At 47.2% G+C, this 16,288-nt stretch overlaps 1 protein-coding gene across 1 annotated transcript in view; it reads right to left on the reverse strand.

Moving 5' to 3' along the window:
• The window catches only part of LOC8039133 (serine-protein kinase ATM), a 397,758-nt gene that overhangs the window by 175,498 nt on the left and 205,972 nt on the right, over positions 1-16,288 (reverse strand). Inside the window, exons 32-33 of the mRNA XM_040208992.3 lie at positions 14,856-14,988; positions 7,408-7,499 (exon numbers count right to left, since the gene is read on the reverse strand). Of these exons, the coding sequence (XP_040064926.2) occupies positions 7,408-7,499; positions 14,856-14,988 (225 nt within the window). The remainder of the gene's footprint in view (positions 1-7,407; positions 7,500-14,855; positions 14,989-16,288) is intronic.

Here is a 16,288-nt window from a genome sequence, read left to right on the forward strand (position 1 = left end):
GTGGGTGACGGCGTATTGGGTGACGCACACCAGGAGTGCATGCATCCCTGCTAGACGGTGCCACGGTGGCGGGAGGATGTTTTCCGACAGAGCCGAGGGATGGCGCGCACGAAGAGCGGGAGACGCGGTGGCTTTACGCGGGAGTTTGTAAATAAAAGATTTTGGTCGATCCACATTTACTTGTCGAGTTTCTCTGGACCAACGATCCGCATTACGGGGAAGATAACAAGTGCTCCCCAGATGGGAAAATCGGCAGGGGTCAGACGGTCGGAAGCTACGACGTCGGAATCCCGAGCAATGGCCAATAACTCGACCAGGTGGAGTGGCTGACATACCGCTTCTCTGCAATTTGCATGTTTCCTGATACCTTCATGTTCTTCCCGATTATTTTACTGAAGTTCCTCGAGTAACTTGTTTGTAACATGCAAGACATGCAACCAATTCTAGTGCCCAACTGTTACAGAGAAGAAAATCAAGCGGCGTTAATGTCTTCGGTTCGTGAAGCCAACATTCATGGCAGCCACGTGCCCGGTGTAGCGAAGCTGTGGTTCACCGTCCAGATATAGTTTGGCAATATTCGTCACTGCCCCAATTGATTGCTACCGACTTCAAATAATGTCGCGGTCACACAAACTCCTTCATGCGACTTCATATAGGTCGTGGTCGCACGAGCGTGTGATGCAACTTCACGCGACATTGTGGTTTAACAAGAAAAGAAAAATTTGCAACTAACCTTGTTTGCATAGGGTTGAAAGATGCAGAACGCATTGCGAGTTTTAGGTTCTCTAACAAGTCTAATGCCCCGAAAAGTCAAAAGAGTAATATGCAACAATTTTGTGTTTTCGTACGGAGACTAAATTTATAGGTACACGAGTTAGGCTACCAAAATTTACAGAAGTTTCTACTTTGTTAAGGCAACGTGCACAAAGGAAAAACTTTCTTTTAGATTATTATTTGCAATAACTGAATCAAATTTTCAAAGTTTATAGAGCTTGATCTGCTTTCAGTAAATCTGGTGTTAGTTTTGATATAGCTTGTTTATTTTGTTCTGCATGCAATGCACACGCAAAAAAATCACATGGGCATTGCAAGACTTAGAAAAGCCTACTAAGAAAGGCTAATTAGCTTTTTTTAAACTGCTGAGTGCAATGAACAACAAAAAACGTCCGTGAACTCCTTTACATTAAAATAGCGAAAATCTAAAAAAAAAAAAAAAACAGTATCAAGGGGCTTACAAAAGTTCCTTAAAGTTCTCATGAATATTAAAAATAGACATTTTAGTTAGACCTTGATAGTTGCATTGAACATATTCTAAAGCTTACGCTTGCTAAATTTGATTGTGATAAGACAATATTAAGAAAAACAATTGTTGCACACAAATTGTGAAGGTGCCCCGAAAATTACAAAAAGAGAAAAAAATGTTTAAATATTGCCACAGATGGGTAGACGCACTTCTTCGCTGTGGGAAAATGAATTTTTTGTTAGCATTTTTTGTGGGAAATCGAAACTATAAAAGATTACAATAGAGAGAAGATGGTTAAGCCTACTTCTCAAAATATTTGCGATGGCAGGCGACGTCACATTTGGAAGAATCGTCCACACAAACAGGGCTCATATTTATGCCTTTCTGGATTGCCACGAGGTCTTCAAAGCGTATTTGACTAATTTCATGACTCAGGGGTGGAACTCATGAAATGTATTTGGGAGCAGCCACGGGAGCAGCTGAAACCGCTGTTTTGGAGCAGGTTGGGAGCAGCTAAAACTACATTCAGGAGCAGGCTAGGAGCAGCTCAGATCAGTTTTCACTGCACTTCAGCTTGTGTCTTAGACGAGCACGGGAGCAATTTCAATTGTGCTTAGCAGCACAGATGAACAAGAGTGGTTAGGGACCTAGGTAATGGGATAACAGTGTAACAGATGCCAAAACTTGAAACTTTGTAAGCCTTAATGAGAATCAAAAAGCAAGTACCATATGTTTCTGAAGATGGTGTCCTTGATATTTTCTGAGTGGCTTTCAGCTGCTCAAAATGCAAATCAGCACTGCTTATCGCACAATTCCCACACGTGCTCGACATAGTAATTATATGTGCGAACCACGTGACGTGCGTAAGCAACGGACGTGCAGTTGCGTGGGGGAACAGGGCAACAAATTTCGAGTTTATCCTATTGTGCAACTCAATATCGAAGCAGCAGACTACAATTAACGGAGTTATCGTATTCAAAGCGATTAGCGGGAGCAAGGTTAAAGTACGCCGAGCAGATCTACCGCTCGCGTGACAGCAGCTGGCAGGCAAGGTTCCGGATCGGACCGCGTTTCAGTTCTATCAAATCGCAATTATCTTGCGGGAATGCGGTTTCAACTTCTAACGATGAAGTACTAAAAGGAATATTTTGCTCATTTGTTTTCAACTGGCTGACGTCCGGATCCCGGGCCGCAGAGCCTCAGGCAATCTGACGCTTACAGTCCAGTCGCAGGTGTAGCGCTTCGAATCTGATCCCCGAGTTTTTTCGCGCGCTTCCGACTCGGGATACACAGGGAGAATAAACAGAAGAAAGGATTGCAAGGCCGACCAAGCTAAACGGGCTAATTGTTGCCAATCGAGTCGATAGGAACCGAAACCAAGACAAAATACTTTTTTTTTTTTTTTTTTTGGCGCACGTTGTGCGATTAGGAGCATAATGGCGCAAGGTATTGGCTGTGGCGCAGTTTCCGTCAAATGGCGCAGGATGGCGCAGACAAATGCGTCTGGCGCAAAATGGCGCAAATGGCGCAGCCGTTCCACCCCTGATGACTATATTGGGTTCTTATACTTATATAAGAACCGAATATTCGGTTCTTATACTTTTAAACATAAAATATGAACATTTAAGGAAAATAAAAAAACATACTAAAAACCAAAATAAAAATTTATTGATTTGCACTTTTTTTTTAAAGGGAACCGAAATTTGGAACTCACAAAACAAGGCTGGAGCGATAGATAGCTGGGATGCTGCAAAACACAAAAAGATCACTCATACAGTAGTATCCTCAAAGGCTGGCCGTATTTTGAAAAAGGAGTGCGCCACTGAACGACAAGGCCGACGAGACATGCTACGCCATGATTCTCAGCCCCTCTCCTCTTGGCTTTGTACCCTCGGGCAGGTGAACCGAAGCGAGGAGGAGAAGAGCGAGGCAGCTTCCCCTCATTCTCAACTGTTCGAGGTATGGCGTGCCGTGCATTCACGAGGACGCCTATCAAACCACTCTGCCATTTTGGCCGCGAGACAGCTAAGTAGCTGCCTCGCCTCAGACACGATCACATGGTCGTGTCGCCGCGGGGTCGATCGGGATCTCGAATTCGGCTCCCGACGTGCCGCTTTCTCTCCTAGCCACTGGATGGCGCTGCAGGCGCCCCCGTGGCGGGCAAGGAGAAACCTCCTCGCCCATCAATCGAGATATACTCGGTGGGCCAGGGGGCGAGAGGCCCCTTAGAACTCCAGACAAGACCGAGACGCAGGCAAGTGGGTGGCGACCGGATCTAGGATATCGCAGGACACGAGGCCTGAGCCCCTCTTTGTGTTTAGCTTTGGCTTAACGTGCGTTTGCAAATATTTGTATAATGTCGCTTGCATCTGTAGTTTAAATTGAGTGTTTTGTAGCATTGTGTTTCATTGTACGAATACACGGGGAGCGGAATCCCGCTCCCGTGAAAGAACCAGGCTGGACTCGGTTTGTTGACGGACCACGTGGGAAATGGCGAATCGGCGGCGGTACGCGATTTCCTACAAAGGAGGAGTGTGATGTCAAAGTCTTCGCTTGATTGCGCCCTTCTTTTCCAAAAAAACACGGCCATCTGTTTGAGATATCAATGTTATGAGTAATGTTTTGAAGTTCCCAGCACCCGCTTCTGCCACCTTACCTCGCAAAATTCCTGGTAAACCAAAGTGAGAAGGAGAGAAGCGAGGCCACTTCTCTCCTTCTCACTTCACAATTTCGCATACAAATGTCGGTTCAGCATCCTTTTGAGAAAGTAAACTACAAAGCTTGAAGCCTTTCTGATCATATAAATTGGAAAATTTTGCATGTTGCTGGTTCGTGCAAGCTCCTCAGATATATTAACATACTGTATCATGATAAAACTCTATGTATAAGAACCCAAGACAGGTGGTGAACACATTGACTTATTTTTTAGTCACATTTAAGCGTCTACCTTTTTTGCGGTTTCCACGTCTCTCGGGGTTTGGGCAAGCCAGCAGGCACAGAGAGAGTAACTAAATATCAGTGCGTCATATTTTAACCGGACGACGCGGAAACCTCCTCCACCGACGGGGGCGACCCGCGGTACCGAAAGCGCGTGATATGTGACGTCTTCGGTCCTGGGCTTACTACTGGTCAGAGCGTTAACAGCTTCTTTTTAGTCGAAATACAAAATATAAGTGGCGCAAACCGTTTCAATTACCGTATTTACACGAATGTGGGTCAACCCTCTTTTAATTTTTGAAAATCTGAAGTGGGGGGGGGGTCGACTTATAATCGAATCAAAGCATTCCACCGCCGGCAAAAACGAAACAATTGCGATATCATGAACACCTCCGCTTGTTACGAGTTCAGCCAGTTGTACCTCTAGCACTGCACTATTCTGTGCGCTCATCTTACAAATTAATTATTGTTTTATTTGCGCGAACGAGTATTATCCATAGCGATCCGCAAATTAACCCGAATATACGGCGGTGAACAGAGCGCGGAGTGCCCGACCCCCGGGGGGTGACGGCACTTCTCGTAAGAGCCACTCCGGAGGCCGCAGGAACAGCCTCCCGGCTCGCCTGGCTCGCTCACCCCACGCCGCCGCGGCTTCTCTTCGCAGTTTTTCGCACGATTCACGGTCGCACATCGTTTGATCGAGTACGAGATCATGCTGGTGCGCTAACTATGTTCATTTGTATTGAAACGCGTGATCCTGGCAGTTTAGGTTTTCGGTGCTCATTTATGGCCGTTCTTCACTCGGAAGCAAACAACAACTGCGCTGTTGGACGCAAGTTCGACCCGTCGGAGGGTGGCGCAGAATATTAAAGTGTGACGGCAAACAAAGAAGCTTCCACAGGCCAAAGTCTGGATAGGTGGGGATGCCTTCGGAGTTGGAGGTCAGGCTTGCAACGTACGCCGCAAACGTGCACAATCGGTCCCTACCCGTGACGTCCAACACGATCGCCGAACAAGCACAAAAGATGCGAATGGTCCTGTCATTTGCGAAGTGCAAGATTTCATTGGACGACGCCGACGACGTGCTTCGAGAACATAGCAGTGATGACGACGGGATTGACATCACCAGTGCGGACGAGTCGTAGTCTAGTCGCGGATGGAGTGAGAACAACAGAGAGCAGTTTCAGTTGTCCTGCCTCCAGCGTGAACTTCCTAGTTCCGATAACGCCTGGCCATGTCATGCACCTCGCACGTGCATGCGCAGCCAAAGCACGCCAGAAGGCATCGATTGCGTGTTGGAGGCTCGGCTTTCAAAACAGATACTTTGATGTTCTCACGTGTTTGCAATAAAAAACGCATCTAAAAGAAAAAAATTTTTTTTTTTTTTTTGCTGATGTGCGATGTGGTTGACTTACAATCGAGTCGACCTACAATTGTGTAAATACGGTAGCTAAATGTGTGAGTCATACAATATTGAGAACAGATTTTCCAATATAGGTGTAGGAAAATTTTGATTGGTCTTTTGTTTTATTACTTGGTAGCCAGATATCGAGCACTGAACTTGAATGTGCGGCAAAATCACTAATTATGACTTAATTTGAAACATAGTTCCAACGTTGTATTCTTTGTACTTTGTAGTATCTATAGTCGGTGACACGTCAAGAACGAAGTGGAAGCTTCTCCCACTTCTTTCCACTTCAATAGAGCGAGGGCTGGAGAGGAGGCGACCTCCTCTCCACTGTTTGCTCTGCTGAAGTGGAAAGGGGTGGGAGGGGCTTCCACTTCTTTCTTAACCTGTCTCCGACTATTGGGGAGGAGGACAGACCGTTACGCCCCAAGCGGTTAACTTATCAACTACACGGATGGGGACAACAAATACAATGACGCAGCGCTCGGCCGACATAACCGAACGCGGCGTCAGCGTTCGACTGGAGTTCGTGTTCTCCGGCGAGGGGGAGGAGGGGCGCTTTTGTTTCCACGACGGCCTACATGAACAATGCAGCATGCACGATCCCAGCTTAGCACAAAAGCCGAAGTGGGTCAAGCTCGCATTCTCAGAAGATAGATCCGGCACTTAACGTCGCTTCGTCGATTGTTAGTATTTTCTACATTAAACTGTGCCCCGCGCTCTATTGTAGAAGACCACATGGCCATGCCCATAAGGCCTGTTGGCATGTGTACAGGCCTTGTGTTGAGTAAACACCGAGCGTGGGGAAAACAAACGGGTCAGAGCGCCCCCTATAGTTCGATCTCCTGCCCAACAGTCATCTGTTAGAGAAAATATTTTGTTGAGCAGTTTTTTTCCCTATTGTTCCTTTAAAAAAGGAAGGCTCGAGGACTGAGAAAATGACCAGGTATTTAAAATCAGCACTAAAAAACTAAACAAGCTTGTGCAGGTTCGTTGGGCTTGAAATTGAAGAAGAAGAAAAGCTCCAAGACCACTGTTCCCCCTTAAAAGCCCCCCCCCCCAAAAAAGTAAGCAGCTTCAACTTTTACAGAGTCAAGGTATGCAAGTAGTTTGTTCCACCATACGTGCCAAAAGTCCTGAACCTCGAACTACCAGAACTAATTACAACTTTTCATTTACTCGTATTTAAGTTCGCCTTCTTTTGCAAAAACACTGTGCTTAACTTAAGAAAACACTGAACCAACAAAAATATTTTTCTACCTGGTTAGGATGCGCATGTCTCAAAGAAAATGTTCGTCGAAAAAAACTTTTTTTTCTCCCCAATATTTATGCTACAATAAAATTTTTTCAACTTGCAGGCAAAACCGAAATTGTACCCCTGTGGGATGATGATGATAGCATTTGTACCCAACCAGTGTGTGCTCAGAGGTCCAGGGAAGTCGGGGATGCACATTACTGGGGACAGGCGCTATTGTCATCCCACAGGGGTACAATTCAGTTTGGCACACAAATAAAAAATTTGTGTTAAAACATAAACGTTACAGAATTTGTTTTTCCAACAATCATTTATTTTGATACATGCCTGTCCTACCCAAGTAGAATACATATATATATATTTTTTAGGTTTAGTGCCGTTAAGGGGTTGATCAAAACAAAAATTCACTTCTGCCATTCTCCCATAAATCAGGGGGTTGACAATGGAATCAAGGAGCAAAGCGAAAAATGCTTTGCAGCTTCTGAACCAATCTTGCAGAGTTTCTGCTTGTTGCTCAAATCACTCAAATCATAAACAGCGAGTGGTACTCTCAAAGAACTTTACCTGCAGGTCTGAGGACTTGGCATGTTGGAAGAGCACCACAATCAGCCGATGCAGGGGACTGCACAATGCGTCCTCCGAAAAGAACAGCCTCCCTGCAATGCACGAGACAAAGCGTTCCACAATCATTTTCAATGCCGAAACACGTCACGGCGCAACGCGGAGCCCACACATCCGAGTGCCACCAAAGAAAACAAAATAAAGATGAGTATTTAGATACAGTAGAACCTCGTTGATACGTTCTTGGTTGATACGTTTTCCTGTCAGTTGCGTTCAAAAACGCCGGTCCCGTTTTACTTCCATAGAGATACATGTATTAGTTTCCTGCCTGTTACGTTTGCTTTCCCGGTTGTTACGTCCAAAAGTGCCGGAATCGCGGCGCCTCGGCGCCTCGCCGCCTCGGCGCGCCGTGCGCCAAGGTGCCACGCCGGCTTGAAGCGAAGCGAAGCAGAGCCGAACAGCCGAACCACGCAGCGCGGATCGCGCGGCCGCGCGGCACGCGGGCGCCCCCCTTCCCTTTACCCCTTTACTCCTTTCCCCCCCTTTCCCGGTCTCCTCACTGGGCTTTGCTGAGCTCTGCGAAAACGCTCGTTCTCTCTTGCTCTTTCTTTTCATCTGTCCTCTCTCTCCGGCGCGAGTTGTTTACGCGCCGCACGCACGCCGGGACGCTGCACTTCCAGTTTCTGTTCCACTCGACAGCTCGACCAGCCGAGTGCAGCTGTAGCCTCCACCATGGTAAGGAAAAACTAGCGCCACGAGGCGCTAGTGGCAGAAAGGCGAACATACGTCTGGTCGGAGATTAAAATCGGTCTCGAAAGGCTACCAGATGGCGCCACCACTGCCGTTGGCGTGCGCCCTCCGTCCTCCTTCTCCCCCCCCCCTCCCCCCCCCCCCCCCCCCGGTTCTTTTTTTTTTTTTTTTTTTCTGGTTTGTTTGCTAGGCTGGTGCCGCGCCGACCGCTGTGTGCGGCCAGCACGGCACCGGTCTAGCAGACGAGCCGCGCGCGATATACTTCACAACAACTGCGCTTCGCGTGATATTACCAGTGCAATCAAACAGAAACAGCACGTTCATTGAAATGTATTTTTTTATTGAACCCCATTCAAATGAGTTGCGGTACTTCAAACACGCATCTACAAACTCCGTTGGCAGTCCACCGCCCTCAAAGGGGAACCAAGAACTGTAGTAGGCAGTAAAACACAGTAAAGTTGTCAAACATGTAAAACGAAATTAATTATTTTAAGAGGGAGAGAGTGTACTGTGTACGCGAAGGATTCACAAGTGTCTTCCGGATGAGGGGAGCTATTGTTCATTGCTTTGTGGAAAACGTCAAGGTCGTTTGACAATTGTGGTGGAAAGATGTGAGACCTTTGTTATCTTTTGGCTTTCGAGATCGGGAAGGTGCTGTGGTGAAGTTTGTGGAGTGTATATAAGAAGGTGACCAAATAAACTTGTCTTTAGCTGTGTTAGAGACGTGTCCTCGACTGTTCTTTTTTCTTCTACTTCGAAACTTTCCTCTTTTCCTGCCTCAGTCTCGGGCTAAGAACAAAATGGTTAACATCCACCAGCTCGCCTGCGCAATCACTACATTATCATCGAAATTAATTACTTTAATGTACAAACTAAGAGAATAGCACTTATCATCGAATTATCTAAATGCTCTATAAACAACTCCCACAAACTAAACTTCTGAATACCCAAACAAACAAATCAACACCGAAATAAAGGAAAAGGCTTGCAGGTGAGCTGCATAAGAATAAACGATGAATAAACCATAAACAAACTCGCTAATAGGCAATGCAATTAAGAAAGAAAGAACTACTGTTTTGGAGTGTCTACATCTCTGACTGTAGGTGCTTTATCGGTACTCTATCCTAACATATAAACACGAAGCTGTCAAATTAACTGAAGATTGCTCTGACAGCAACTCACCCAGAGGAGCAAGTCCTTGCAGCAACGGATTCGTAACAAGAACGGTGGGGCACGCGTTTTTCCACAAACGAATCTTCCCACAACTTGCAAACACGGTAGCAGCGAAGTGCTCGCTGCACAAACGACGCTGGCGCAGCTTGCTCGTCGGCAAGCCGGGCAGGCTTCCAAAGTCCTGGCGATTTGCATACGCAATCCATTTCGGTGCTCTGATGGAAAAGTCGAGTTTCGAACGCTGACAAAAAAAGAATTGATATAGAAGTTCACCTGTCGTCTGTTGGAAAGCGGAAGAATGAGCACTCCGAGGTTACTTCGCCCGCGCTGTAGACTCCGTAATACGCCGTCATGAGGCACGCAAAACACTCGGCAGAATCTCTGTCAAATTAGAGACGTACATCTCTAATTATTATAAGCGCGCAGCAGCGTCGCACCGCACTTTCGATTTTAGCACGCGCGGAACGGTTTGAAGAAAGCTTGGACAGCCGAATGCAGCTAACGGAGTTCCCGGTTGGGCCGATTGGGGCGCCGCGTCGCTGGCTTCTCTCTCGTACGTCCACCCAAAGAGCAGATTCGTTGGTCTAGCCAACAGTCTCACGCCAGACTGTTTCGCCGCTGTACTTTTGAGCGCTGGCGTCGTGAATAGGATCTTCGCTACCAAAACTGAAGCACTCTGGGCTCTTCCGACCAATCACCAACCTTCAGTGTGAGGGCAAACGACCGTTTTTGTCTTCTCTTTTTGCTTGAGCTCGTCACTCCAAGCTTTCAAACCGTTCCGCGCGTGTTGAAATCGAAAGTGTAGATTTCACGGAGTACGGAGCCGCGCGTCTGCGCTCAGAAAATGGTTAGAGGGATTAAAGACGTCTCTAGTTTGACAGAGATTCTGCCGAGTGAGTTGCGTGCCTCATGACGGCGTATTACGGAGTCTACTGCGCGGCCAAGTGGAGTAACAGTTCTTCAAAAGAACTCGGAGTGCTTATTCTTCCGGTTTCCAACAAACGGCGGGTGAGCCTTTATATCAAACTTTTTTGTCAACGTTCGAAACTGGAAGCATTGAAATATATGATCTCTCAATCTTTCCATTACAGCATCGAAATGGATTGCGTATGCAAAGCGCCAGGACTTTGGAAGCCTGCCGGTGAGCAAGCTGCGTCCGTGTCGTCTGTGCAGCAAGCACGCCGGTGCAACCGCGTTTGCAAAATGTAGGAAGATTCGTTTGCGGAAAAACACGTGCCTCACCGTTCTTGTTACGAATCCGTTGCTGCAAGGACTGGTTCCTCCAAGTGAGTTGCTGTCAGAGTCTTTAGTTAATTTGACAGCTTGTAGGATAGAGTACCTAAAAGCGCCCACAATCAGTCACTCCAGAAGATTTTTTTTTTTCTTCTTTGCGTTGCCAATTAGGGAGTTTGTTTATGGTTTATTTATCGTTTATTCTTATGGAGCTCGCCTGCAACCCTGCGTTAATTAAATTAAAATGCAAGCCTGCTTTATATCGGAGTTGATTAGTTTGTTTGGGTATTCAGCATTTTTGTTTGTAGGAGTTGTTTATAGACGCATTTAGATAATTCGATTATAAGTGCTGTTCTGTTAGTTTGTACATTAAAGTGGTTAATTTGGTTTTTACATATTTGATAACGTTTACTGCCTACTACAGTTCTTGGTTCCGCTCAAGGGGCGGTGGACTGCCGACGGAGTTTGTAAATACGTGCTTGGAATACTGCAACTAATTTGAATGGCGTTCAATAAAATATACATTTCAATGAACGTGCTGTTTTTGTTTTATTGCACTGGTAATTAATATCTCGCGAAGCGCATTTGTTGCGAAGTGTAGCGCGCGCGGCTCGTCTGCTCGACCGGTGTCGCGCTGGCCGCTCGCAGCGGCCAGCGCGACACCGATCGAGCAAACGAGGAAAACAAACCGAAAAAATAATAATAATAATACAAAAAGGAGCGGGAGGGAGAGAGAGAGAGAGCAGAGAGATGGGGAGGAGGAGGGCCGGAGGGCGCCTGCCGCGCCTGCGCACGCCAACGACATTGGTGGCGCCATCTGGCGGTCTCCCGATATTTGATTTGATTTTATTTTATTCACGATACCAGAGGCACTCCTCCTACAAATGCCCGCCCTGTTTTAAAAAAGTTTTGGCCCATCTGACTGACTGACTGATTTACTTTTTTCAGTCTCACGCCCTACTTTCTGCCACTTGCGACTTGTAGCGCTAGTTTCTCCTTACCACGGTGGAGGCTACAGCTGCACTCGGCTGGCTTGGAGTGACGAGCGAGCGCAAACAAAACAAAAAAGACAAAAACGGTCGTTTCCCTTCGCTCTTACTGATTGGTCGGAAGAGCCCAGAGTGCTTCGCTTTCGGTAGCGAAGATCATATACACGTCGCCTGCGCTGAAAATCATAGCGGCGAATATGAGCATAACAGTTTGGTCGGAGTCGGCTGGGTAGACCTACGAATCTGCTCTTTGGATGGACGTACAAGAGAGAAGCCAGCGACGCGGGGCCCCTATCGGCCCAACCGGGAACTCCGGAGCTGCATTCGGATGGCTCGACTGCGTGAACAGTGCCGTTTCTGAGTGCGTGCGCGTTGACGACGGCCATGACATCCCGAAAGAGAAAAGCACTTTGACATACTTCGCACGGTGGATCGAAATCCCAGCCGGAAGAGGTCTGAGACTCTGAGGTCGCAAGAGAGCTTGGACTCGCGCCGTCAACTTTAAACAGTATCGTCGCGAGACGAAAGGAGATCGAGGCGAAGGCTCCTTTCTACCAACCAGGCTTTAAACAGGCTCGGGGGGCAAAACACGCAAAGTTAGAGGAGGCCCTGTTGGTATGGTTCAAACAAGCCCGGGCATCTTGTGTCAACATCGACGGAGGCATTCTGCGAGAGAAGGCGCAAGAGATTGCTGATCGTTCGGATATCGAGCATAGCGGACATTGTGGCCGACCTCACTACTGCCGACAACGAAGAAAGTGATGAAGAAGACGAACAAAAAAACCAACGATTACGCTGCACCCACGTTTGCGGACGCGATTGCTGCGTTGGACACCTTGCGCCGCTACGTAAACGTTCATGACTGCGCGGAGAGTGAGAGGGGACTGCGGCTTCTGGAGAAACGACTTTTACTACATACCATTAATTCGAAGCGGCAGGTGGATATTACGCGCTTTTGTGAACGTGTCTGAGTCCAAAAGAGTTCGGTAAGTGCATAAAATAAACCATTGCATAAGAGCTGCTTTCTATCTTATATAGTGTGCCTTTAAGTGCGTTATCGGTTGCTGCGCTTTCCCGGTTGATACGCTTTTTTTCCGCGGTCTTCTGAAAAACGTATCAACGAGGTTCTACTGTACTAGAAAAACCCACATATAGTACAAAGATTAGTGTTGCGCAAATATTAAAATATTCTAATAGTCAGTTTCAAGTAGTACGCTATTCAGTATTCGCTTCGAGATGAACTCTGATGTTCATACTTTTCTAGGTGTTCATCGTTGCGGGTCAGCCCCGTTGGGTAAGATGAAGAGAGGAAGATAATGTTGAGCGTGAGGGAGAAAAACAGCGGCACCGACGCCAAGCCACATGAACTGATGTTTACGCCACCAGTTCATTGTTTGCTGTGTCCTGCCCATTCGTTTCTTTTTTCCGTTGAAATATATGATGTCAAAATTTAGAGATATCCGAGATTGGTCCTGAAAGGTTTTAGAGATAAGCAATGAGCATAGTGCCTATGGGAGTTCATTCCCATGACAAGGAAATCTTTCCCTATAACCAATACCGTATTTACTCGCACAATGAACGCACTCGCGTAATGAACGCACCCCCCAAGTCGCCTCTCAAAATTTCGACTTTTTTTTTCACTCGCGTGATAAATGCACCCCCAACTCGGACGTCAAAATTTTGACCCCCCCTCCCCCCATGCGCGCGAAATGAACACACTTTTCTATCCTGGTGCAGCAGGTCGCGAATGCATGGGCAGGGTGGGCGAACAAAACGCCTTGCAAAAGGCGTTAAAAAAATTCGCAAAGATCCAACGGAAGCAAGAAAAAAACATGAAGAAAAGCTTTCTTTTTTTTTTTTTTTTTTTTTTTGCACAGCGCAGTCTGGACTTCGGGTTCGCACGCTGCCGCGCGTAAGGAGGTAAGAAAGGGAAGCGGAGAAGCGATCTGAGCGAACAAAACAGCTTGCGAAAGGCGGCAAAAAGCAAAAAAAAGAAACCCACGGAACAAGAGAAAACAAAAACAAAGAGGAGCTTTTTTTTCCTTTTTTTCACAGCGCAGTTTGGTTACCGGGGGTCGCACGCTGCGCGCAAGGAGGTAAGAAAGAGGAGGTGAGAAGCCCTCTAATGGCGAATTCGGGTGGTCAGTCGCCGGCGAGAACGAGCCGGCGGAACCGGCAACCAGAAACGCGCCGGCGCCACACCACGTGACCCTCACCACCCGAACACGAAACACCAGACGGTGGCAGTTTATTTCGCCTCTTGCCCGCGCGACACCGCTAGCGAGAGCCTGTCGCCGCCGTCACTCATGTCCCAACGACTTGGATTGACTTCCGTAGCGGCTGCTAAAGTTACTTCAAATCAGTTTCGTTCTTTCGTTCATTTTTTTTTCACTGACCTTCTCTCTCATTTCGAAAGTGACGACAGCGGATACACTCTGGCGCCCACTCGCCCGGCCGTTCGGAGCTCAGGCGGAAAAAGCGCCGGAAAGTTGCCGGCGCTTGCCGGAGAACCACCACCCGAACGGTGCGCGCCGGCCGGAAACTGACCACGCGAACACTATTGCCGGTTTTCCGGCAAAATAAGTTGCCGACGATTGACCACGCGAATTCGCCATAAGCAAACGAAAAAGCTTGCGAAAGGCGGCAAAAAAACCCCACGGAATTGAGAAAAAAAAAAAAAAAAAAAAGCTTCTTTTTTTTTTTTTTTTTGCACAGCGCAGTTTGGTTACCGGGGGGGAGGGGGGGAAGGGGTCGCGCGCCGTGCGCAAGGAGATAAGGAAGATAAGCGGAGAGCCCTCGCTAAGCAAACAAAACAGCTTGCGAAAAGCGCCAAAAAAAAAAAAATCCAAGGAACTAAAAGAAAAAAGAAAACAAAGAGTTTTTTTTTTTTTTTTGCACAGCTTAGGTTACGGGATTGGGCGCCGCGCGCAAAGAGATAAGAAGTTACTTCGATTTTTTTCAGGATAAAAGGTCCGTTCATTATGCGAGTAAATACGGACGCAAAAATTTTACTTCGCGTAATGAACGCTTCCCCCAACTTTGCATTGATTTTTCGGGAAAAAAAAGTGCGTTCATTGTGCAAGTAAATACGGTATTTCGAGAGAGCCGAGATTGAGTTAACGAGGGATTAATGTAGTTGGGCATCTCCATAGGTTTGATTTTATGTCAGATGGGTCGTTTACTTGCCATTCTAATATAGGCATAGACTTTTCGAGCCCTCTCTCCGTGTTTGGGGGCCAAGTTGTTTTCTGTTCTTCTTTTTCATAAAGCCCAAATAAATGTAGGCTAAACATGCAATGTTCTCACCTTGTACCTTGGCCAAAAGACCCAAGAGTTCGGATCGCCTGGAGCGCAGAAGGCGGGTCAGCAGAGTCAGGGTGCAGGTGCTACTAACCGTCAGGGGACTCTCCACCAGCGAGCGCACAAACACCTGCAACACCTACGGAGGATGGAGCAAAGTCGAGCTCCAGTCTCTCAAAGAGAGCTGGCACATTGGGTGCACAATAGAAAAGTTTGAGAAGCTTGTAAATTGAAAAATTTTAACAAAGATTAAAACACACTTCATTCATTCTCAATTGCACTGGATTTCAATTTTTTGAGCTTGCATTTGAATATTCGAGATACAGTGCAATCTAATGAAAAAAAAGAAAGTGAGATAAGAATTGTAGAGCCCTTCCGTGAAGATGGAGGACCAGCGAATCTGTTATCTTTACAACATCTAGGACGATGCCTAGAAGACTTCTAGGACAACCTCAAGGACGACTTTTTGGATGACCTCAAGGGCGACGTCTAGGACGACCTTAAAGACGACCTCAAGGACAACTTCTAGGACAACCTCGAGGACGATGTCTACAACGACTTCGAGGACGAAGTCTAGGACGACCTCAAGGATGACTTCTAAGACAGCCTCAAGGAGACGCCTGGAGGACGACTCTTGGAAGACCTCTAGGATGACCTCAGAGACTACCTCAAGGAGAATGCCTAAGTCAACCTCGAGGACGACGCCTAGGTCGATCTCGAGGACGACGCTTAGGTTGACCTCAGGGACGACCTCGAGCAGAAAGGACGACCTCAAGAACAGCTTCTAGGACAACCTCTAGGACGATGCCTAGGACGACCTCAGGGACGACCTCGAGAACAACGTCTAGGACAACCTCAAGGACAACTTCTAGGACGACGCCTGGGACGACCTCTAAGACGACTTTTAAGACAACTTTTCGGACGACCTCAAGGACGACTTCTAGGATGACCTTGAGGACGATTTCTAGGACGATGCCTAGAGAAATTCAGCCTTTCCACTCTGGTGAAAACCAGAGTGGAAAGGCTGGGAAGGTTGCCGCCATCATCAAGCGACGTCAGCAACCAGACAACTCGCAAGCCGGCTGTCTGGTTTTCACCAGACAGCCGGCTTGCAGATGGCGGCAACCTTTCCAGCCTTTCCACTCTGGTTCTCACCAGAGTGAAAAGGCAGAATTTCTCGAGGCATCGTCCTAGAAATCGTCAAGGTCATCCGAGAAGTCGTCCTAGAGGTAATCCTAGACAACCAGACAACTCGCAAGCCGGCTGTCTGGTTGCTGCCGTCGCTGTTTGGAGTTTTGTGTCGACACGCCGCTTGTCCGCTGACATAATAGTGGGGGAACAAGCCCTCAACAGCTTCGCTGTAAAAGACTCCACATAGACTTGTAAAATAACTAGAGGTGTGCAAATATTCAAAATTCTGAATATAAAAACAGTCGACT

The sequence above is a fragment of the Ixodes scapularis genome, unplaced genomic scaffold (genome assembly GCF_016920785.2).
Source record: "Ixodes scapularis isolate PalLabHiFi unplaced genomic scaffold, ASM1692078v2 PGA_scaffold2__306_contigs__length_199485367, whole genome shotgun sequence".
In the NCBI taxonomy this organism is placed as follows: Eukaryota; Metazoa; Arthropoda; class Arachnida; order Ixodida; family Ixodidae; genus Ixodes; species Ixodes scapularis.